The sequence below is a fragment of the Sabethes cyaneus genome, chromosome 3, assembly GCF_943734655.1.
Source record: "Sabethes cyaneus chromosome 3, idSabCyanKW18_F2, whole genome shotgun sequence".
Taxonomy (NCBI): domain Eukaryota; kingdom Metazoa; phylum Arthropoda; class Insecta; order Diptera; family Culicidae; genus Sabethes; species Sabethes cyaneus.
The window spans coordinates 204,964,191-204,988,913 of record NC_071355.1 but is presented as its reverse complement, the minus strand read 5'-3'; the positions used below and the strand labels follow the sequence as shown (position 1 = coordinate 204,988,913).

The window sequence follows — 24,723 nt, the reverse complement described above, 5'->3', positions numbered from 1 at the left end:
TCAGTGAGCAGCGCTCTGAGCTCAGGCTCACCCACGTACGACCTTCTGGAAACGAGAAGATAAACCTCATCTTTCCCAGTATGTATCTCACGGCACATGATATGATGCGTGGAAATTGGAAAATCGTATCCGTCAACACCAACCACACGCTGATGAAGAAGTGAATCTGCGCCGTACATAATTTGAGCCTCCACCGGCACAAACCGGCATAGAACAACGAAACGTGAGTACCAGAGACGTTGCACGGAAAACATTTGCCACTGCATGACTGCATCGTAAAGAGTGTATTTGCATGTGACACATTGCAGCGCCCGGGCCGGCAATGCAATTGGGTGCGCCTAGCCGATACGATCGAACAACGCACCGGTAGTCGGCAACGACTGTGATTAGGTTGCAAATTTCGCTCGAACGTTGCTTAAAATTTGTTATTGCCACAGTGTCGTACCACACACCAACAACCAACTAAACCGTTTTCCCATTTTGGAGACCTTTAGACTGCTATTGCGGGAATAGCAGACCGTAAGACACTGCCAACATGAGGTTCATTGAATGAGTCGATAAGCGATAAGTTCCAAGTTGTGCTTAACTTCCAACCATTTTGGTTGTTTCCGTTCGAAATGTGCATGCCACGAGCATTTCGAATAATTGATGATTCAATTTGGGCTTGCACTGTATGGAGTTTTGTGATTTCCATCTTAACGATGCGATAGGTAGGTAGTGTGTGGCAATCAACCACCTCAGGAAGTGCTAAATCCAAAACTGTTTTCTTCATTTGGCACGTGAGCCATCAAAAGCAATCATTGAATGATTTGGCTTCGCCTAAAATCGAGTTCGATTTTCTTATTAAGTTGTGCAGTAACAATATTGGAATTGAATGTCGCGTAGATAGATTGAATGACTTAAGTGTTATGTTACGCCAATATATAACCAAAAGTGACAACCACTAGCGTACCCAAACATAAACAAAAGATGAGTCACCATCAGAAGAATGTTATGGCTTGAAAATATGAAGTAATCGTACTTATTAAAAAAAAAATACCGTTCGATTAGCTTGAAAACTTCGGACTTTCGGGGGCACCAACCTCATGTTTTAGTCTTGACCTTGAAATGCGGTCAGGCACATAAATCAATATTTTTTTGAAACGGCTGTTCTTTTTTTACAATTGATGAAGGGACGGTAGAAGAAAGTAATGAAATTTTAGAGTGAAGGAGAAAGAGCGGAAAAGTGAGACCCGACCCAACCCACCAGATAGTAGGGTTTGAAGATACGTCGCGCGCTTAATTAGGGGGTTGTGCAGTCTCCTTTTGTCCAGCGCCTCTACGGTTCAAAGGTACATTAGTACAAACGCACAGTGGTCCAACAGGGCGAAAAGCGGAACTTTTTTCCTAGTTTCTTTTGCTTTTATTTTATCATTTATAGCACTTTGGTTCATATGAATATCCCCCTTAACCTAAAATAGTCAAAAACTAGTCTTTGCTTACTATAATGAAAATAAAGAAATAACTTTTTTGTGTTAGGAAATATAAATATATCGCTTTTGACTCGTGAAGTAAAGGAAAAATAAAGCTGAAATAAGCGATTACTTTGTAAGGAAAGGTCCTAGAGATTTGCAACCTTCTACAAAAACATGTGTTTTGAGTCCGTCAGTAATCGCCTAGAACCACATACTCTTATAAAATGCAACCAACATGAGCTAAGTATGAAAAACTAATTTTCAAAGAATTTCTAAAGAAAATGCTCTGTAGCTCTGCACTCGATAGTGATAGCAATGTTATTTCTTTAGCAAAGTTGTTTACCTTTATATTTTTTATAACTTTGCCGAAGAAACCATGTGTCTCATCTACTAACACAAAAGAATGGACATGTATCGAGCCTATAGCGAACGCGAAACACATAAAACGTATGCTTGCCGTACTGCCGTGCTGATTTCATAAATCCGCTTGCCCCATTTTACCCCATGGGCTCGTGAAGCTATGGAAATTAAAAGCTTGAATATGCGATAGCTTAGCAAGTAAAGGTCCAAGAAATTTACGATCTTCTGCAAAAACGTGCATTTTGAGTGCTTCGATAATTGCCTCGAACATTGTGTTCTTGTAAAATGCAACTAAGAAAAGCTAAATATGAAAGACCAATTTTTAAAGAAATTTTAAAGAATATGCCCTATAGCTCAACACACGATAAAGATAGAATTTTTTTTTCTTCAGCAAATTTGCTTGTTTTTATTATTATTATTATTATTATTATTATTATTATTATTATTATTATTATTAGTTTTAGATTAAGGGGGATATTTATACGAAGAAAAGTGCTGAAGACCATAAATGATAAAATGAAAGCAATAGACACTAGGAAAAAAGTTCTACTTTTGGCCCTTTTGGATTACTGTGCAGCGTGTCACATGCCCTGGTGGGTGTTGTGGGTTCGAATCTGGTTATAATCTCAGATTCTAGCTTGGTTCGATCCATCCCATGCACCTTCCAGCATTGGACAAAAGGTAGGAGTCAGAACGACTACTTGTTAAGCGTAGCTACCCCCCCTTCCCTTTCACCTTTCCGCTTTTTCTCCTTCACTCTAAAATTTCATTACTTTCTTCTACCGTCCTTTCAGCAATTGTAAAAGAACTACCGTTTCAAAAAAGATTTTAACTTTCGGGTGCAATTGAATTTACAATCAAAGTCCAAGGACTAGAAATTAGAGTTGACTTGTAGACATATCACATTCAATAAGACTTGAATTGGGACTAATTTGTGCTTGAGTTGAACTGGAACTGGACTGGAAATTGGGCTTAACACAGAATTTGTGGTATCTAAATTTTACTTAAAAGTTAACCTAAAATTGGAATTAAATTACATGTATAATAAGGCTTAAAAAGGAACATTCATTGAACTTGTTATTGAACGTGACATTGGATTTTAAATTAGACTAAAAGTTCTACTTCGAACCGGACATAAACATAAAATTAGAAGTTTTTACTTGAAACCGGTATTAACTTTTTTACCTTATTCTCTCATACTTTTCACCTCTTTTCTGTTCCATATTTTCTCTTTTCCAGTTCCGTCTTACTATTTTTGTTTCATTTTTTGTCCTTTTCAGTACCATTTTCTTGGTTTTTGCTTTCGCTTTTACTCTATTCCATGTCCGCCTGTTCCATTTTTTGCCTTTTCTCTGCCGTTTTCCCTCGTTTTCGGGCTCGTTTTTCCTCTTTTCTTGTGTTGTTTTTTGTCATTTTCTGTCCCGCGTTGACTTTCCCAGTTTCTAACCCATTTTTCTTCTTCATCTTTCCCGTTGTTCCTCTCATTAAGTCCTGCTTTCCCCCGTTTCTATCACGTTTTGTTTGTCTTTTCCGTTTTCATTTTTTCTTTCTCTGTCCCGTTTTTCTGTTATTGTTTGTCCATTTTCCTGCTCCCGTATTTTCTCCCTTTCTCTTTTACCTTCTATATCTCATTTTTTCTCATTTTTCTTCCCGTCTTTTCTATGTTTATTTATAGTTGTTCGTTCTATTTTTCTCACTTTCTTCAATTCCCTTCCGTTCTTCACCATTTTCTCCTCGTCTGTTGCCTCGTTTTCACTCCTTTCAGTTTTCGTCTTTTTCCACCGGCTTACCTTATTTTCAAGCTCGTTTTTTCTCTTGACCTATGTCGTTTTTTGCCATTTTCTGTCGCGTTTGACCTTTTCCGGTTTTCTATTCCATTACTCGTTTTCATCTGTTCCATTCTTCCTCTTATTATGTACTACTTTTCCCCGTTTTTGTCACGTTCTTTTTTCTGTTCTGTTTTCAGTTTGTTCTCCCCATTTTTTTTCGTTTTCTGACCTTTTTTTGTGTGTTCTTCTGTTCCATTTTCCTGCTCACTTATTTTCTCCTCTTCCCTACCCCTGTTTGTATTTTTTTCTCCTTTTCACATTTTTTCTCATTTTCTTTTAACCTTATCCTCATTTTATTAACGATTTCTTGTACTTTTCTTTCTTCATTTCATTCCTTTTCTATTCCTTATTTTTTCTGTAATCTCTCCTCGTGTGCTGCCTCGTTTTCAATATTTTATCTCACATTTTCTTTCCATGTCTTATTTTGCCTCCCATTCTCTCCCGTTTTTTTCATTTCTCATACTTTTCATACATACATACTACGTAAAAAAATTACGTGAATTTCAACACTACGTTGCACATCCGCGTAAATTCCGAAAATTGCGTAAAAAACCGCGTAAATTCAGAAATTCGCGTAAAAAAACGCGTAGATTTCGAAATTTGCGTAAAAATAGTCGCGTAAAAAGCGACTTTGTTGTATTTGTACTAAAATTTTCATAAGAATGTTTTTTCTTCTTTTCTGCACCGTTTTCTCTAATGTTGCTCTAATTTACCGTTTTCCCTCTTTTTCTCTTCTTATTTTCCTACTTTCTATAACGTGTTGCCTCCTTCATTATTCCGTTTTTCTTCGTTTCCGTTTCTCAGTTTTTCTTATTATTAGTCTTGTTTTTTACAGATTTCTTGTTACATTCTAGTCCGTTTTGGGGGTTTCCCTTCTTTATTTCCCTTTTATTGTTTCTAGTTGTCGTCTTTTTCTAACCCACTTTAGATGCGGCGCTTTGCCGTCTTTTCTGTCACTTTTATTCTGGTTTTGGCTCCTTTTATACCTTTATTCTCGGGGACATAAAAAGAAGGAAGTGCAAGAGAAGAAAACGGAAGAAAAAACTACAAGGTATACAGCCCTAAGGGTTGTACGAAAGGGTGACGTAGGACTGTGTCATATAATACTCATTACATTGATAACATGTTTTAATCGATGAAGTATAACTTTATGTCTGATCATTAGATCAAAGACTAATGCAAATTGCATTTATGGCATATGCATATTTGAATGTTTATTTGTAAAAGAAGAGCGAAATATTCTGATTTAATTCTTCATTGAATCAATGGTGGTTTTGAAAAAAACCGTTTGAAATTGTTTGGTCAGGGCCACCTATGTTTGAACTATGTTTGAACTGATAGCACTTCTTAAAAATCAGTACTATAATTACTGTTGCCAACATATAGATGGATGTCGCTATTCGGTCCTTTAGACTCTAGGATGATGGTTGCCCGTTAATACAGGAGTGATAGGAAATACCAAATCACTGTAAAGTAGAAATGGATTAGTTTTATCAAAACACTGACCGTCCGTCAGTGCGATCGTGCGATAAATGAGCAGACAGCGAACCAAGTGTACCATTTTATAGTCACTGGCACTGCCGCTGCTACTTGTAAGCTAGTGTAGGTGGTGGAGGAAACCATATCGGCTGCTGTTGCTTAAATGATTGTCCGACACTGATTGAGCAAGCTATCGAACAATTTCGCATGTCTGCGATGGGGATAATGCAAAATGTAACGTAAAGTGCGCTTGTCTTCGGGGTCGGTGTTGCCGTCAATAGCCACTGATGTTGCCAATTGGATTGGAAAAGGGGTGTGGCTTACAAAGTGGTCTCAAAGGTTATCATTTGGATCCAAATCCTTTGGTGTATCTAATTGTCGTCCGTGCCTGTGAAGCTAGGCGATCACAAGGGAAATGTATGGGAAAATTCGACCTTAAAACTTTACACACATTTTCACTATTTAGCGTATAAAAATTATTATTATTATGTTACTATAAAATTGCTGGACATTTTATCTATCCAACGACATATTAACTGTTATGTTTCGTTCAGTAGTATAGTAGCTATTAGCGTTTGAAATATTTCATTCAAACGTTACACTTCTATTTTTCGTTTTTACAAAGTGCTACCCAGTCCCAGTATAGTAAACAAAGACGTAGTCCTACGTCAAAATATGAAAACTGAGGATAAAAACGAAGAAGACTTCACAGAAAAAATAAAGAAAAGTAATAGAAAAGAAATGAAGAAAAATAACAAAAATCATAAACGAAAATAAACGACAAAATGAGGAGAAAAGAGACTGGAGAGGAGAAACGGGAACAAGAAAGAAAAAAAATGGAGAAAACAAAAGAGAAGAGAAAATGACAGGAGAAAGAGCAGAACATAATAAGATCGTAACTAAGGAAAATCAGAAAATCGGGACAAGAAAAGAGACAGAGAAACGAAAGCTGGCAAAAAAAGGGAAAACGAGAAAGGGAGCACAAGACCGAGAAAGATGTGACATGAAAATAAAAATGGAACAGAAAATGTAATACAACGTAAAAAAAATTTAAAACGGAAGTGAAAAAGACGAAAAACGGAAGTTATAAAAGACCAAACCTCATGTTTTTAGTCGTGACCTTGAAATGCGGTCAAGCAAATGTATTAATATTTTTTGAAACGGTATTTCTACAATTGATGAAAGTAATGAAGAATTTTTTGAATGGAGTGGAAATAGTGGAAAGGTGAGGGGGGGGGGGTTGTTATTGGCATCTACGGTCTGTCAAGTTTCCATATTTTTTCTTCCGTTTTCTTCTCTGGCACTTTCTTTATTTTATGTCCCGTTTTCCTTCCCGTAATGTTTCTTTCGTTTTTTTATTTTTTTTCTCGCGTTTTCTCTCTCTCTCTCATTTTTTTCTTTTTTCTGCCCGTTGCTTCCTCTTTCTCTGTTCTTTTTTTCTTTATTTCTTGTCCTGTTTTTCGCTACTTTCCTGATTTTCCACTGCTCACAGAAAAAATCTCGTTTTCAGGTTCCTTTTATCATTTTTTGTCCCGTTTGGATTTCATTTTATTCGGTCCGTCTTTTTTCGCTTTTTAGTATTTTTTCTATCTTGTTTTTCGGTTTCGTCTGTTACGTTTTTCCTCTTATTAGATCCTGATTTTCCTCATCTACTGTCACTTTTGAGTTTTTTTTAATTTTAGCCATTTTGTCTTTCTTTTCTTTCACACCAGTTTTTTATTTTTTTCGTCACATTTTTCCGTTTTATTTAATTCCCTTTTCCAACATTGTGTCTTTTTCTTTTCCTCCTGTTTATACCATTTTCTATATTTTTACCCCGTGTTTCTCCTTTTCTGTCCAGTCTGTCCCCATTCTCTTTAACGTTTTTTCGTTTATGATGTTTCATCTTTTTCTGTCCAGTCACTTCGTTTTTTGCTATATTTTCCCTATTTTGTCACCCATTTTCTTCTCTTTATATCTCATTTATGTTTTTGTTTTTGTCATGTATTTTTTCTGCTTTTTCTCCTTAGTATTTTCTCGCTTATCTCTCTTTTGTTTTTTTTTCAAAAGAACATCGAAAAAGGAAACAGCGAGCAAAAACGCCGTTTCCTCTTTCGCTGTTCTTTTTCTCTTCTGTTTTTCACTTTTTTCTTGATATTTTTCTGCTCCTTCGTTTTCAGGTTCGTTTTTTGTCATTTTCTGTTCCGTTGCGTTTTTCCTTTTATTCGGTATGGGTCACCTTGTTTTTCGTTTTGGTTTGTTCCGTTATTCCTCTTATTATGTTATTCCTTTTCCCTTCAATATCAGTTTTTGTTTTTGTTTTCCGATTTATCCCTTTTGTCTTTTCAATCCTTTTTCTCTCCATTTTTTTGCTTTTACCGTCCCGTTTTTACAAATGTTTCTTACGCATTTGTCAATTTTCTTGCTCCAGTATTTTCTCCTTTTTACTGTTTCAATTGTTTTGATTTTTGTGACCCTTTTTTCGCTCCCGTAATATTTTCTCTTTAGTTTTTGTATTTTTGATGCCTTCTCTCAGATTTTCTCTTTCACTGTTCTTTTTCTCTTCTTTTCCTTACCCATTTTTCACCATTTTCCATTATGCTGATGTTTCTCTGTTCTGTTGTTCTTTCGTTTTTCCTCGTTTTCAGGCTCGTTTTTTATGGGGATGCTTTTTTGCCTTTTTAACCACTTGTCTACCCCGCTTTTGTTTTAATTTGTTCCGTTGTTCCCCTTATTATGTCCTGCTTTTCCTCTGTCCTGTCACTTTTTGTTTATCTTTCCCATTTTACCCGTATTGACTTTCCCTTCCTATTTTCTTCTTATTCTATATTCAGGAAAACCTAGATTGTTCGCCAAAGCTTAGGAATAATTAAGCATTTTAAGATGAAAATTTTATATCAAAAGATCATCAGGAAATTACATGTTGATCATAATTACATGACATGACATGACACATTACATTACATGAGATAATAATTTTCTGACTTTTCTTTGAAATTGGATTAAAAAAGCAAACCCGTCTTCAAACTTCACAGTCACGGGGCTAGTGCAACGATCATACTACTTACTCTACGTAGCAGCATCGCGCAGCCGAGATAAGGATATACGACGACTGGCTTGTTAGACCAGCATCGTACCACGAAGCTAACTGAGCGAAAATTGGATTGCACTTGCACTTGTATTTGGAATTGGACTTGAGATTGGTGTTGATGCCAAATTATTGAATTATTGAATTTGAACCTGAATTTGAGCCTAAATCAGAATTAAAAAATTTAATATAAAGCTGGATTAGGAATTGGACGTGAAACTAAAACTATTTTGATGCAATTGATTTATCTATCGCAGAAATAGTAACTGATTAAATTAAACCTTGCGGACTTCTGGGTAACAGAAATTATTTGTTCACATTAAATTTTACAAAGAAAGTTGGGCACTTGCCTCAGGCCGGATACGCAAGTAGTGACAACCAAATCTTTGTTTTTGTTACGGTTCATACTCATTATATTTTTCAATTTCCCAAGTGTTTACGAATCTGACCATTGATGTCGCATAGTTCAATCCATAATCACAAAAAATTGCTACAAACATAAAAAATGCCGTTCTGAATAGCACCTTTATTTCGGATTCCACTCCATTTTATTAAAATACCCAACTCCCAGATGTACACATCAAACTATTACTGCCATTAGCTTCACGTTCCTCAAGGCTGACTGCCAGAGTTTGCACAGGAATCCAACGGACAGTTCCATTTGGCGAAGCCAAAACCAATTAAGTCCATACACCCGTTGACACAGCCGTGAAAAATGGTTGCATACGTGGCTTCTAGCGTACAGAATCGCATATACACCCGACCCGTTCGGGCGTCCCGGACATACCTGATTGTTGTGGGTCCAGATAATGGTGGACGGTGGCTCCGGGGAGTTCCGAACAACGCATGTCAGGTTAACCGTGGATCCGGTGTTGATGTAAATGTCCGGTCCACCCACTACAACGGTCACTGGTTCTGGGAGCAGGGAAGCAGCAGCGCAGCAGTGGAAAGTAAATGCAACCATGTCAGCCATCCATGAACGCAGTAAGCAAAAACATCCCCATGTGTGTGTGGGTCGACAGAGAGAAGAGGAAAAAAACAACATTTTAAAACAAAGTCCAATGTGCGTGTCGGAAAAAATGTCATTTCATTTTATTTAATTTTGCTTTTTGTTTTCCCTCATTTGCCCAGCCGTGGCAGGATACTCACCTACCACCGTAAGGTACATTGCATGGCCCACCGGCGGTGTGGTCGATATTTGGCACTCGTAAATTCCAGTGTCCCGCTTCTGAGGATACCGGATCTGAAATGGCATTAAAATTTAGCAAAACATTCTTTATTTTTTGCTGGTGCGAATTCTGAATGACTGTTTTAAATGTAGGCCGGCAGCGACTCATTGTACACTACAATGCTGCTGCAGCATGAAATGGTGTGTGAAACATGATAAATCAATTAAATTTTAGAACCGAAAAATTTGGGCCAAACATGCAGCCCAATTGTGGGTGATAAATTTTTAAACTCACCTGCAGGGACCAATCGTCCGTTTGGGGATTGTGCACACTTTGGAAACGTTGATCGGACGTGTAGGTGAATCGACCGACGGTCAGCAGATGGATATCGCGATGACGCACCCAGGAGACCTGTCGACGGGCACGGAAATCCGAAAGTTTCTAATAAGCTTAGGGAATTGTGGGATATTTGATTTGTAATTTTTTGATATTTATAGATATTATAAAACAGTGAAAAATTTTGTTTAATGTCCCCGACCCCAAAATCATTGCTGATATCATTAAAAGGTGCAGTTTCAAACTTGATTGAGAAAAAATAAACTCTAGAGATTCAATTCAAATTTAAAGAGTGTTTCAACTTAATTCAGCTTCAGCTTCAGTAAATTTTTTTATTCAGTAAAATGTTGAAACAGCTTTGTTTTTTGAATATTTCTGGATTGCGATAGGCAAATACAATTGAAAACGAACTTAATCTTGTGTTTTTGTATCGACTTCTTAATGAAGTCAGGAATTATTTGGATAGTTGTTTTAACGATAATTTTACAATTAAGGACAGACAGACAGACAGACAGACAGACAGACAGACAGACAGACAGACAGACAGACAGACAGACAGACAGACAGACAGACAGACAGACAGACAGACAGACAGACAGACAGACAGACAGACAGACAGACAGACAGACAGACAGACAGACAGACAGACAGACAGACAGACAGACAGACAGACAGACAGACAGACAGACAGACAGACAGACAGACAGACAGACAGACAGACAGACAGACAGACAGACAGACAGACAGACAGACAGACAGACAGACAGACAGACAGACAGACAGACAGACAGACAGACAGACAGACAGACAGACAGACAGACAGACAGACAGACAGACAGACAGACAGACAGACAGACAGACAGACAGACAGACAGACAGACAGACAGACAGACAGACAGACAGACAGACAGACAGACAGACAGACAGACAGACAGACAGACAGACAGACAGACAGACAGACAGACAGACAGACAGACAGACAGACAGACAGACAGACAGACAGACAGACAGACAGACAGACAGACAGACAGACAGACAGACAGACAGACAGACAGACAGACAGACAGACAGACAGACAGACAGACAGACAGACAGACAGACAGACAGACAGACAGACAGACAGACAGACAGACAGACAGACAGACAGACAGACAGACAGACAGACAGACAGACAGACAGACAGACAGACAGACAGACAGACAGACAGACAGACAGACAGACAGACAGACAGACAGACAGACAGACAGACAGACAGACAGACAGACAGACAGACAGACAGACAGACAGACAGACAGACAGACAGACAGACAGACAGACAGACAGACAGACAGACAGACAGACAGACAGACAGACAGACAGACAGACAGACAGACAGACAGACAGACAGACAGACAGACAGACAGACAGACAGACAGACAGACAGACAGACAGACAGACAGACAGACAGACAGACAGACAGACAGACAGACAGACAGACAGACAGACAGACAGACAGACAGACAGACAGACAGACAGACAGACAGACAGACAGACAGACAGACAGACAGACAGACAGACAGACAGACAGACAGACAGACAGACAGACAGACAGACAGACAGACAGACAGACAGACAGACAGACAGACAGACAGACAGACAGACAGACAGACAGACAGACAGACAGACAGACAGACAGACAGACAGACAGACAGACAGACAGACAGACAGACAGACAGACAGACAGACAGACAGACAGACAGACAGACAGACAGACAGACAGACAGACAGACAGACAGACAGACAGACAGACAGACAGACAGACAGACAGACAGACAGACAGACAGACAGACAGACAGACAGACAGACAGACAGACAGACAGACAGACAGACAGACAGACAGACAGACAGACAGACAGACAGACAGACAGACAGACAGACAGACAGACAGACAGACAGACAGACAGACAGACAGACAGACAGACAGACAGACAGACAGACAGACAGACAGACAGACAGACAGACAGACAGACAGACAGACAGACAGACAGACAGACAGACAGACAGACAGACAGACAGACAGACAGACAGACAGACAGACAGACAGACAGACAGACAGACAGACAGACAGACAGACAGACAGACAGACAGACAGACAGACAGACAGACAGACAGACAGACAGACAGACAGACAGACAGACAGACAGACAGACAGACAGACAGACAGACAGACAGACAGACAGACAGACAGACAGACAGACAGACAGACAGACAGACAGACAGACAGACAGACAGACAGACAGACAGACAGACAGACAGACAGACAGACAGACAGACAGACAGACAGACAGACAGACAGACAGACAGACAGACAGACAGACAGACAGACAGACAGACAGACAGACAGACAGACAGACAGACAGACAGACAGACAGACAGACAGACAGACAGACAGACAGACAGACAGACAGACAGACAGACAGACAGACAGACAGACAGACAGACAGACAGACAGACAGACAGACAGACAGACAGACAGACAGACAGACAGACAGACAGACAGACAGACAGACAGACAGACAGACAGACAGACAGACAGACAGACAGACAGACAGACAGACAGACAGACAGACAGACAGACAGACAGACAGACAGACAGACAGACAGACAGACAGACAGACAGACAGACAGACAGACAGACAGACAGACAGACAGACAGACAGACAGACAGACAGACAGACAGACAGACAGACAGACAGACAGACAGACAGACAGACAGACAGACAGACAGACAGACAGACAGACAGACAGACAGACAGACAGACAGACAGACAGACAGACAGACAGACAGACAGACAGACAGACAGACAGACAGACAGACAGACAGACAGACAGACAGACAGACAGACAGACAGACAGACAGACAGACAGACAGACAGACAGACAGACAGACAGACAGACAGACAGACAGACAGACAGACAGACAGACAGACAGACAGACAGACAGACAGACAGACAGACAGACAGACAGACAGACAGACAGACAGACAGACAGACAGACAGACAGACAGACAGACAGACAGACAGACAGACAGACAGACAGACAGACAGACAGACAGACAGACAGACAGACAGACAGACAGAAAGCCAAGGCAGACAGACAAACAGACAGACAGACAGACAGACAGACAGACAGACAGACAGACAGACAGACAGACAGACAGACAGACAGACAGACAGACAGACAGACAGAAAGCCAAGGCAGACAGACAAACAGACAGACAGACAGACAGACAGACAGACAGACAGACAGACAGACAGACAGACAGACAGACAGACAGACAGACAGACAGACAGACAGACAGACAGACAGACAGACAGACAGACAGACAGACAGACAGACAGACAGACAGACAGACAGACAGACAGACAGACAGACAGACAGACAGACAGACAGACAGACAGACAGACAGACAGACAGACAGACAGACAGACAGACAGACAGACAGACAGACAGACAGACAGACAGACAGACAGACAGACAGACAGACAGACAGACAGACAGACAGACAGACAGACAGACAGACAGACAGACAGACAGACAGACAGACAGACAGACAGACAGACAGACAGACAGACAGACAGACAGACAGACAGACAGACAGACAGACAGACAGACAGACAGACAGACAGACAGACAGACAGACAGACAGACAGACAGACAGACAGACAGACAGACAGACAGACAGACAGACAGACAGACAGACAGACAGACAGACAGACAGACAGACAGACAGACAGACAGACAGACAGACAGACAGACAGACAGACAGACAGACAGAAAGCCAAGGCAGACAGACAAACAGACAGACAGACAGACAGACAGACAGACAGACAGACAGACAGACAGACAGACAGACAGACAGACAGACAGACGGACGGACGGACGGACGGACGGACCGACATAAGATAAGTGGTCCAATGAAGCTATGTCTATGGCTGTGGCTACAGGCTATGAGTCGTCATTAAAGGACTTTTCTGGAGCGCAATTTGAGGATCTGATCGCCTTGTGTTGTGGTTGTGTTGAGAATAGACATAGAGTCTCCAACAAGGCACTCGAAGCTGCAGCGAAAAGTATGAAATTTTCAGGTTCTGTTTTTCGGCTATATAGTCTGTATTTAGCAGCTAAAACGATGTTTTGCTTCTATATCCGACGTTTCAGACTATATAGCCGAAAAACAGAACCTGAAAATTGCATATTACAGTCGAAAAGTATGAAAGCTGACGAAGCGTCCGGGTGGACTCGAGGCGAGGCATTTCCAGACAAGCTAAGAATGGACCTTCAAAAATATCTTGAGAAAGGTTACCTTCCAAAGTCCATGACAGACAGGTCAGATAGACAAACAGACAGACATGGTGGATTGGACATGATCTGAAGTTCAACGGAAGTTGATGTAAAGATGAACTGGAAATGAGTTGGACCTGAACTGGACATTATCTAGCGATGATCTGGACGTGATCTGTTGATGAGCTGGAATAAGATTGAGAAGAACTGAACATGATCTCATATTGACCTAAAGGCCAGCTTGACACTGTTAACCATAAAATACTTCTATGCAAGCTGAAGAGACTTGGTTGTACTGAGAGGATTAGCAACTGGTTAGAATCATATCTCCTTGACAGGCAACTCTACGTACGGATTGGAAATTGTCAATCTATTACATTTACGAGTCAGTCTGGAGTACCGCAGAGTAGTGGCCTGGGTCCTTTGTTATTCTCAGTATTCGTAAGTAATGCAGCGCTGATTCCTATCAAGTTGGATGACAGTTTTTTGCTGACGATTTGAATATATATGTCGTTATCTGGCAAACTGAAGATTGCTTAGAATTGCAGAATTCCTTAAAACTGTTTAGCGAATTGTGTGAGAGGAATCAGCTGCCAATAAGTATGCAAAAATGTTTCACTATCAGTTACCATCGTACAGTACCTGTAATCCAATTTGATTACAATAGTTCCGGTATTAAACTTAGCAGAGTGGAACAGACGAAAGATTTGCGAGTGGATGACTACGATCCGGAATTGAGTTGAAAATGATCTGGAGATGAGCTGGAAATGATCTAGAAATGAGCTAGGCATGAAATGCTGGAAATGATCTAAGTAGAAGATGAGCTGTTAATAAGCTGGACATGAGCTGGAAATTATCTGAAATTAAGCTGGAAATGATTTGAAAATCAGCTGGAAATAAGTTGAATTAATGCTGAACTAGATATGAATTGAACAAGAGTTGAACTAAAGATGAGCTGGAAACGATGTGGAGTTGCGCAACAGATAAGCTGGAGAAAATCTGAAGTCAAGCTGAAGATGAGCTGGAGATGAGCTGAGCATTACCTGGAAAATATCTGAAGATCACTGGAGATGAGCTGGCAGTAAAGTGGATCTGAGCCGAACCTGCTCTGGAGCCAAACTGAAGATGAAGTAAAAATGAGCTGGAAAAAAGCTGGACTTGAGCTGAACATGAACTGGAATTGAGCTGGAGTTGTGCTGGAAATGACCTGGACATAAACCGTACATGAACTGCAAATTAATCTTCAGCTCTAACCATCTATCTGGATCAGGAGACATTCAGTATAAAGAGAAATGTATTCGAAACGATCTCTGCGGTGACTCAGAGGGTATCGATTTGCCGTCCAATGACTGTTGCAAGTGAGTTTTTGAAGCCAAAATCAGTAAATTGTAAACATGCAGATACAAGGCACCTAAAAATCCGACCAGAAAATGTGGTAGAAAAGATTGCAAGAAACTGCTCGGAGCAATATTGGTTTACTGACAAAACTGAGGTGAAGGTTCCCTACTAACAGAGTTGTTACAAAGCAATTGTGGTAACTGATATATGACTCTTTCTGGTCATAAAGATGTTGGTGCAACTTGAAGTCGTTGTCGTCGTTGTTATTTCACACATTAATAGTGCATTCGTGTTGTTTTAAAATTTTAATTTTGCAACGTAATTTTGTAATATAGAATTAAATATATTGTTTCTCTAGATTGCCTGTATAAAATATTAAACAATTTCGTCGAACTGCATCACAGCTTTTCCTCAATTCTGTGTCGATTTTCCCTAGTGCAACCTCAGAACACATCAAACTTTAATATGAAGATCTGTCCATGCCGCACTGTAGCTCATCCCGTAACTGCCAGTGAGCATACTAATGAAAACATTTCCAACTTGAGAGCAAACAGGTGGGTAATTCTGAAAAACTACACTTTCTAAAGAGCTAATTACCATCCACATATCAAAACAGAAAAACTAAGCCGACAAACTGTCACAGTGAGAAAACCCCACAAGTTATCTCTCCACAATTTTGGTGTTTTGCGGCAAACGGTTCCCCTCGAACTCGAGCTCAAACCCCCACATAATACTTCTTATTATGCCGCTTATATGCTGTTGTTGGAAAGAAACAACCAACCAAACGAGGTAAATCATTAACCACAGCGCACGGCACGATGACGACGATGACGACGACGATCCGCTTTAAACTCCTTGTGCCACTTTGTGTACGTTTGTGTTTTCAACATTTTCACGTCCCCGTAGGCTAGCTACCGTTGTGCCATATTTAACATTTCCGCAAACAAGAAACACGCAATTTCAGATTTCAAGCTCAAGGCTCCAGGCTCGAAGAATTTCAAATAATGAATCATGGGTACTTTCTGATTACAAAGTATGACTACTATTATTATTGTGTTTAATTCAGCTGTTTTTAGTGACATATTTCATAATGGATTACAGCACTCCCACGAGTCCAGCAAATAAATAATAACCAAAATAACTAACTGCAACAGGTTAAAGTGACACTGGCTCTAAAAGTTCAAAGAATGGCTCGATAATACAAATTATTTTCCAAATTTTTGTATGCCAAAAGGACATTGAGTTCGAAAAACCACAACAAGCTCCTCTTTACCATAGAACCTAAAAGTTACATATTCAACGAGGATCTTACTCTCACAGAGCAACGTGCAATTGACGTCCGTCTGATCTCTGCAGCAGTCCCTTTTCATCACAGCGATAATTCTCGGACAATTTTCACAACCCGGTACAGTTATGTTTTAAACATCAGCTCATTTTGGACATATTGTCAACTCCCTGGGGTGCAAACCCAATCACAACCAGTAGGTAGTGAGAGAGACACAGTCCTTTCCCAAGCCTGGCTTACCGTTTTGTTGCCCAGATTCCGCACCCGACAGTTGAGATAGGCCGTTTTGCCGACCAGGGCAGTGATGTTCTTCGAGGCCGATAAATCAAAGTACGGCCCTCGGTCCAGTGGTGTGCGCAAAAGATTGCCCTCATCCGAATCGTAAATCTCATTTTCGGCCATGTCCGCAGCGCCCTCCACCGCCGACGGCACCTGTTGCTGCTGCTGCTGGTGCTCCGCGGACGAGGACGTATGCTGCTGTTGACTTTCGCCGGAGTGCAGGGAGTTTGATATACCTGGAACCATCGTGACCGCCACACGCGTGCAGGATTGCGAGGGAAAGCGTGAAATGAAAAAAAAGTGGAAGAGAAAAGTGACATTTTAGCCGGAATCAGGTTAAACAAACACGACGTGGAAAGTTGGAAAGTATGCTTTCAACGGAAAACTCGATGATATATTACAGTTTTTGATTTTTTTTCGATTCAGTGCCACCAACTACAAGAACGATAAAGTAGTCAATTATCTAAATTATGAAAGTTGAAATAAATGTACTGACTTTTGAAGCAGAAATTGTCAGCTATTTTTTATGCTCACAAAGAGCATTTAAATTCGTATCTTTCTGTGACATTTTCACCACAAAGTAATATACTGAAACCTATAACAATAATTGCAGTCAGTCGTTGACGTTCAAAATGGCGAAAATAATTTTTGCCGCTCCGTTGCTACCATTTTGACAACGTAATGACAGATTAAACTGCACCGTAAAATAAATGCTGAGAATGCTCCGGTAAACAAGCAAGCAGCAAGTGAACAGCTCAATGCTGCCACAGTAAAACCATCGTCCCGGGTCCCGCTTCGCTTCCACACTAATTGTAGATAACAGCAGAATGAGTCACTTTATTATGTACTCAGCTGAAAATGCTCCGAATGTGCGGCAGCTGAGAAGCCCGGACTGGGGCAGTCAGTGGCATTTCCTGAAATGAAACATAAAAAGAGCTTCCTTCCGGTAAATAGTAAATTTTTCACTACCATAGAGATTACTTTAAGGTGGTCCCCCGGCAAATCCCACTTCGGTGCGCTCCCGAAGTAATTCATATTTCCCAGCGTTCGCTACCTTTGGGCTTTCCTGGGCTTCTCGATCCGATTGTTTTTCTAATGTGATTTCCTCGGAAAAGCACTCCTGAAAGTTTTATTTTCGTTTCTTTTTCTTGGATTTATGTAAACAGGTTGGCTAGAACTCCATCTGTCGGGATTTTAGGTTTTTCTAGACCGACTTTAGTTCATTGTATATGCATGCAAAAAAGGTATTCAACAGATAATATGGAAATCTTTTTCTTACGATTCTCAATCTCAATCACAAACCTAGTTCATTGTTGGACGATTGAGGATAAAATTCGGCTATAAATAAAACTGATAATCTATGCTGAATCTTCGTGTTTCTATTTACGAACCCTTTTTGATTTTTCGGTAAAGTTTCGCATAACGTAATCGAACTTATCTGCTTTGTGTTTAATTATGTTTTTTAGCATATAAAGTTATTATATACATTAGCAGTTTTGAAAACTACCAATAGGTAACGCGATTTACGGTACAGGGAAGCTTGTTTTTGAAATAAAGTTAATTTTACGTTAAACAGAATCAGTGCATTTTTGTGCGCATTGTAAACAGGCTGCGGACGGAACAAATTTCCATTATCGTTGCCAATTTTCATTACATATATCGATAGGAAAATATTACCAGCCGATCCACAACAATAGGATAATGCATTAAAATGCATTGAGCGGCAAACAGGTGTATTGCTAATTTAATTTTATTACACAATAACTCTCAGCCAAAGAATGACTCAATCACATGTGCAACGCATGCATCCATTCATTGGCTGACACGCACAAAATAAAAGAGAAAAATAAACATACTCATATCACATCTCTGGCTCACATTGAGCAAGCTACTGCATGAGGAAACACATTAAACAACACGGAACGCAGATCGGGTACCAACATGCAAGGTAAAACAACATTAATGTATTGAGCCTGTTTACCGTGGCATAAACTGAAATGTATTGCAAGAAAAAATAACGAGGTCGGTCATTATGACCTCGCTGATTGGTGTCATCAATAAGTGTCTGTCAATATCAGCCCGGAGTCAATTAACGAATTCTACTTAAATCTGCGACAAACCTGCTGAAAGCCTTTGAAATAAAAATTCCAATTCTAGGAAACCTTTTATTTGTGCGAAAAATATACTATAGAACATACAAAATAAATTTAGTTCAAGGTGTGACAACCCGGTTATCAATCTGTTGCAGAATCAAAGGTACGCTTCAACGTTTTTTTGGTCCTAAACTGTCACTCTCCAGTCTGATTGAACGTGCGTCCGACATTCTTGGTTCATATCCAGCCCACTGGAACTCTGAGTCTGATCTACAGCTAACTTCCTCCAAACCGCTGCCGATTTACTATCAGAACGTACGTGGACTTCGAACGAAAATCGATGACTCTGTTTTTACTGTAGCAGGTTCGAACATCGAAATAGTCGTTTTAATGAAAACCTGGTTTGACAAGAAAATTCACTCGCAAGAGTAATTCCGAGTCATTTTTTTTCAATTTTAGTCGTGATCCTGGTTATCAGAACAGCAGAAAATCTCTTAGCGGAGGTGTGTTAATCGCCATCTCGAAAAACCTGAGTTGTTCCATTATATATACAGTCGATATTTGTATAACGCGGGTAATTGGGACCGCGTTATATGAAGCGCGTTATACAAGTACACGTAGCATATGGAAATTCAGTTAATTGGGGCTATACCCGAATTTTATGAAATTTTGAATCAACACGACCATGGTTCCTTTGGGAAAGATGTCAAATATATATTTTTCCATCTTACAGGTGCTTGGTGAGACAGAAAAAATCCCCTTTTGGTCTTCCAGAGCTTCCGGAACATCCGCTAAATTTTCATTCTGCGTCTCAGAAATCACAAATCGCATTCGACCTGGTCGATCCATCTTGCACGTTGGATCCCTCTGTTCTTAACGCCGAGGATTGTTGAAGAGTACATGGCATGTTTGCATTGGCATTGGCATCCGGCGTCCTTATGACGTGTCCAGCTCGCTGTAGCCTGCAGACTTTTACTAGATATAACGGGTGGCAACTAAAATTTTGGATTTTTTTGCTCAAGCTGTTAAAAAAGGACAAAGATACATGAAGAAAGATCTGATTTACCGAAATTAAAGATACATTATCCATTGTTGAAAAAAATTAGTGTATATTGGAAAACGGTCCGTAATCGGCTGTTCGGCAAAGCTTCCATTTGACGTCGATACAGGAGCGTTGTACGGCCGTCATGTCAACTTTGCGATTGCATCTCTTGATTCTACTAATCAACTGTTTGCAATTCGTGGCTCTCCAGTTATTTTTTTCACCAAGGAACTCAAAATCCCGAAGAAATCTTCGATTGGGCGCACTGAGACAGATTTTTCGGGTCGTTTTCTTTTTTGGGTACAAATGGGATCGAATGGGTATTTAGGAACGATTGTGTTTTTTGGCGTAATGCGAAGATGCTCAATCCGTCCAAAACACGTATTGTCCATCTGCATGTTTTTGTAGAAACGAGATCAAAAATTTCTTCAAACATTCGTCTGGTGCATCTTAATTGATAGCCAAACCAGAGTTGTTGTTGTTGAAGAAACGAGAAAAAGAACGATGCCCTTCTGCGTCCATAATTTTGGCTGGTATTCCACTACCTTGCTTGTGAATAGTTGTTGGGCATCTTAGGATATGGTAAACAGTCGAAGTCGCAACATATTTGCTTTTAAATGTTGTACCGTATACTTTTTGCCGAGATTTCTGTTGGAGTTCGTAAAAATGTACAACGCGCTCCCGAAATGCTTCTTGTTTCGACGTCATTTTTAGCAAAACTGGGCAAACATAAACAAAACAAAAAATATTAACAAAAAGGAGAGAAAGAGATAGAGATAGAGAGAGAGAGAGAGAGAGAGAGAGAGAGAGAGAGAGAGAGAGAGAGAGAGAGAGAGAGAGAGAGAGAGAGAGAGAGAGAGAGAGAGAGAGAGAGAGAGAGAGAGAGAGAGAGAGAGAGAGAGAGAGAGAGAGAGAGAGAGAGCTAACACATAGATACTCTCATTTCTCTCTGAACTCGTTTATTATTGAGTTAGTTGCCACCCGTTACGATGGGAATCTCTCCAGAAAGCGTCTGAACTAATAATTCTTATGCCAACGGACCTCCCTGCTTTCAGTTTGTACTCCGCCTGCCTCGACTACAGCACCTGCCAAATCTCAAATAAGAGTTTTTCTTTGCATTAGCAGTTTAGTACGAGTATGGTGGCGTATGCTTCTTGATCGCAGCGTTTCGCGAAGGGCAAAGTAGGCTCGATTTCCAGCTTGAAAGCGCTGCTGAATCTTCTTACTCGTATTGTTGTCCATGGTCACCAACGATTCTAATTACACAAACTCATCTACTACCTCTAGTTCGTTACCGGCAACCGTTACCATCCGTGGGATGCAAGTGTTTGTCTTAGTTAAGCCTTTCATGTACTTGGTCTTCGACGCATGTATTTTTAACCTAATCGTCCTAGACTCCGCTTACAATCTAGCGTAGATTGCCTTGGTTCTCTTTGGTAAAAATCGTGCCTCTCGGTTCGGTTTCCGCTCGTCGGATTACCACTTCAACAGCGATGTTGAATACCCGAAAAAAAATAAGCATAGCACACAGAAAAAATTTATGGTAACAGTAGGATACAAAATATAGTAAAAACAATAAAACTTATGGTCAGAAAAGATAACCAAACCATCTACTATTTATTGTAGACCACCATTACTTTCATAGTTTCCAGAGATTCTACCATAAGAATGACGGGTTGTTAAGTATCTTAACAATAAACAAATCTATTTTCACCGCTATTCTATATTTCGAACGTATTGGTATTTCGAACGAAAGTTTTTTTGAACGAAATTTCCGCCAGCAAAATCAAATGAGCAAAACATCTCGTTTGAAACAAGTCGAACGAAATGAAGATTCGTTCGAAATACACAATAGTGGTGTTTTTCGCGAACAAAAATTTTCATTTACAGTAAAAGTTATCGTCCTTTTATGGTAATTTTTTGAGCGAAAAAAATAAAATATAATTAAAAAGACCAGTAAATTTGTGATGAAATATGGCCAATTCTATTGTATAAAATAAGAAACAAAAATATGAATAAAATTCTTGATAAAACTTCGACAATAAATTTACCATAAGTTTCAATGTCCGCAATAAAAAGTGTTGTAGACACATTGTTTCTACTACAAAATTTAATGTAATTTTTTTACGGGTATGCTTTATTTACGATTCCGAATTTGTCAAGATACATTTACGATAATTTTTGTACAATCATATACTAGTTGGTGCTGGCTGAGTGTCCCACAAGCACAAAACTCTGATAGCTGATAGCTCTGATCAGCCGCGTCAATTTATCCAGCAAACCGTGTTCGTGTATTATCTACCATAGCTGGTTTCGATCAACTATATCGCATACCGCTTTGAAGCCAATAAATATGCGATACGTGGGAACGTGATAAAATTGGTGATCCCTTGTGGCGCAAACTCCCATAAAGCTCGCCTGATAATTCCCTACGAAACCTTGTACTGTCGGTGATCGGCATAACAGGATCTGGAACTACCCGATCAGGAGGGCATAACAGAATTATAACTGATCCTGTTATTTTTCGACCGATTTTTTGCTAACAACGGCTGTTATAATTTAGCTACTGCAAGTGGTTAAAATAACTCAAATTCTAACAAAACTGCTTAGCAGTGATAGCAAAAATATAACAAAGTTTGTTATGTTTTGAACAAAATTATATCAAAATTTGTTATCATATTTCTAACAAATTGTGTTATAATTTTGATAAAACAAAAACTTCTTTACCTCTGTCTGCTATATCGACATTTTTCCGACCTATTGTCAAAAATAGTACAACTATTTATCGGGAACATTTACAAATAGCAACAAAAAAAGATTTTCACACATTTTTTCAATTTTAAAAACCGCACCCTTTCAGTCGGAATTGAACTCACGACATACCGCACACGATGCCATCGTCTTAACCACTGTACCAGAACTACTCTTGAATGTAGGTAGTTTAAATACTCATATGATTTGAACGATAGCTTATTCTGTCAGTTGTCAGTTTTTGCTGTTCGAGCTGTCTATAAATAGATCTCTTTTGGTACGAGCCCGTGATCAAGAAGAAGAAATCGAATCCGTTTTATCAGTGTTGCACCGTTCTGACAGTGTCGCACGATGTGCTTTCAAATATACCAGAAAATAAATTGAAGGGAACCTGGCCGTTCAAACTTTTTTTAAGTGAGTTTTGTATTTCAGGTTTTGATTCTATAGATGTTATTGCTGATTTTAGTAGGAACCAATCACAAGAAAGATCAAAAACAATTATGAACCTAATGCTTTTAGTGATGCGTGGAAGAAAATATTTCTCAATTATATGAGGTTTTGTTGGTAAAGGATTGGAGAAAACACTTCTGGCTTTTAAATTTTGTAAACAAGACGCAAACCGAGAAAAAAACTAAAACATTTTATTTTATCGTTAATTATTTTTTTCGTAATGTGTTTGCTCGATTACGTTTTGTTTCAAGCGTCTACCAACAAAATTTTTTAAACGTTTATTAAAACAAAGGTTTATTTCAATTCGTTGTTACAACCTAATAAAGTGCAGCAAATACAAAAAAGATGGCTCAACAGGAGCGGCATTTTGCATCGAGTATATTTCTAACTGCAATAGTTTATCTTTTAATTTTATACACTTGCTGTTGTTGTATGCTTAAAAAAATTGTTATCCAAACAAACAAACGAAGTCTAGAATTGACGACAAAATTTTCTTAATGCAAAATTGAAAGATATAAGAATTCGCTACAATTATTTCGTTCTGATGCACTGAAACTGAACATAAAATAGGACTTAGATTGCAATTGCACTTGAAATTAGACACGAAATTTCATTTGAAATTGCAATGATAATAAAAACGACCGTTGGGTTTGTTATAGATGTAGTACTGGCTTTTGGTCACGGGTTTTGTGCGAAAATATTTATATTTCGTTTAATGACATTAAACGAAATATAAATATTTTCGCACGAAACCCGTGACCAAAAGCCAGTACTACATCTATTTGAAATTGCATGTCCAATTGACATGGTATTGGATTTGATATTGGACCAAAATTTAAACTTGAAATGGGACATTAAATTCGACTTAAATTTAGAATTCAAATTGAATTCAAAATAAACATGAAATTTGACTTGAAATAGTACTTGAAATTTTACTTGAAGTTAGGCTGGTATTGCATGTACAATTTGGCTTAAAATCAGATTTGAAATTACACATAAAATTTGCGTTACATTTTATAGAAAAGGTATGGCACGTTTCCCATTGTGTGTCCCGGGCACACCAGTGATGATATGTAACATTTTTAGTAGTGGCCAAAGCCCTATTTCTCCTTTATAACTTAATGAGTTATAACTATCAGAATCTGTTACAAACTTGAAACTTTTGTTTTCACTTCCTGATCAGTTTATTTCCGATTTGTAACACAATGTGTGATAAATATCAGAATGTGTTATAAATTTGATGTTATCTTGTTATGCCCTCCTGATCGGGATACCTTGTAGGTGGCATTAACCAGTGTTAGGCGACGATAGTTGCAGCATTCGAACCGATAGCACTAGATGAGACAAACAACTCCATCCACACATACTTCCGATATCTTCTCCTCACCCCAAATCGTGGATATAACCCAGTGAGAGCCATTGCTAGAGTCTCTCGGACACGTTTATAAATTCTGCTGGTAGTCACGTTTA

At 39.3% G+C, this 24,723-nt stretch overlaps 1 protein-coding gene across 1 annotated transcript in view; it reads right to left on the bottom strand.

The window, feature by feature from the left end:
* LOC128740613 (zwei Ig domain protein zig-8-like) overlaps nt 1–21,784 on the bottom strand; it is a gene marked incomplete at its 5' end in the record, with an annotated part of 45,869 nt that extends 24,085 nt beyond the window's left edge. The window contains 6 exons of the mRNA XM_053836173.1: nt 8,977–9,104; nt 9,339–9,432; nt 9,653–9,769; nt 16,879–17,153; nt 17,452–17,512; nt 21,734–21,784. Coding sequence (XP_053692148.1) covers nt 8,977–9,104; nt 9,339–9,432; nt 9,653–9,769; nt 16,879–17,153; nt 17,452–17,512; nt 21,734–21,784 — 726 coding nt within the window. The remainder of the gene's footprint in view (nt 1–8,976; nt 9,105–9,338; nt 9,433–9,652; nt 9,770–16,878; nt 17,154–17,451; nt 17,513–21,733) is intronic.
* Between the last annotated feature and the right edge of the window lie 2,939 nt (nt 21,785–24,723).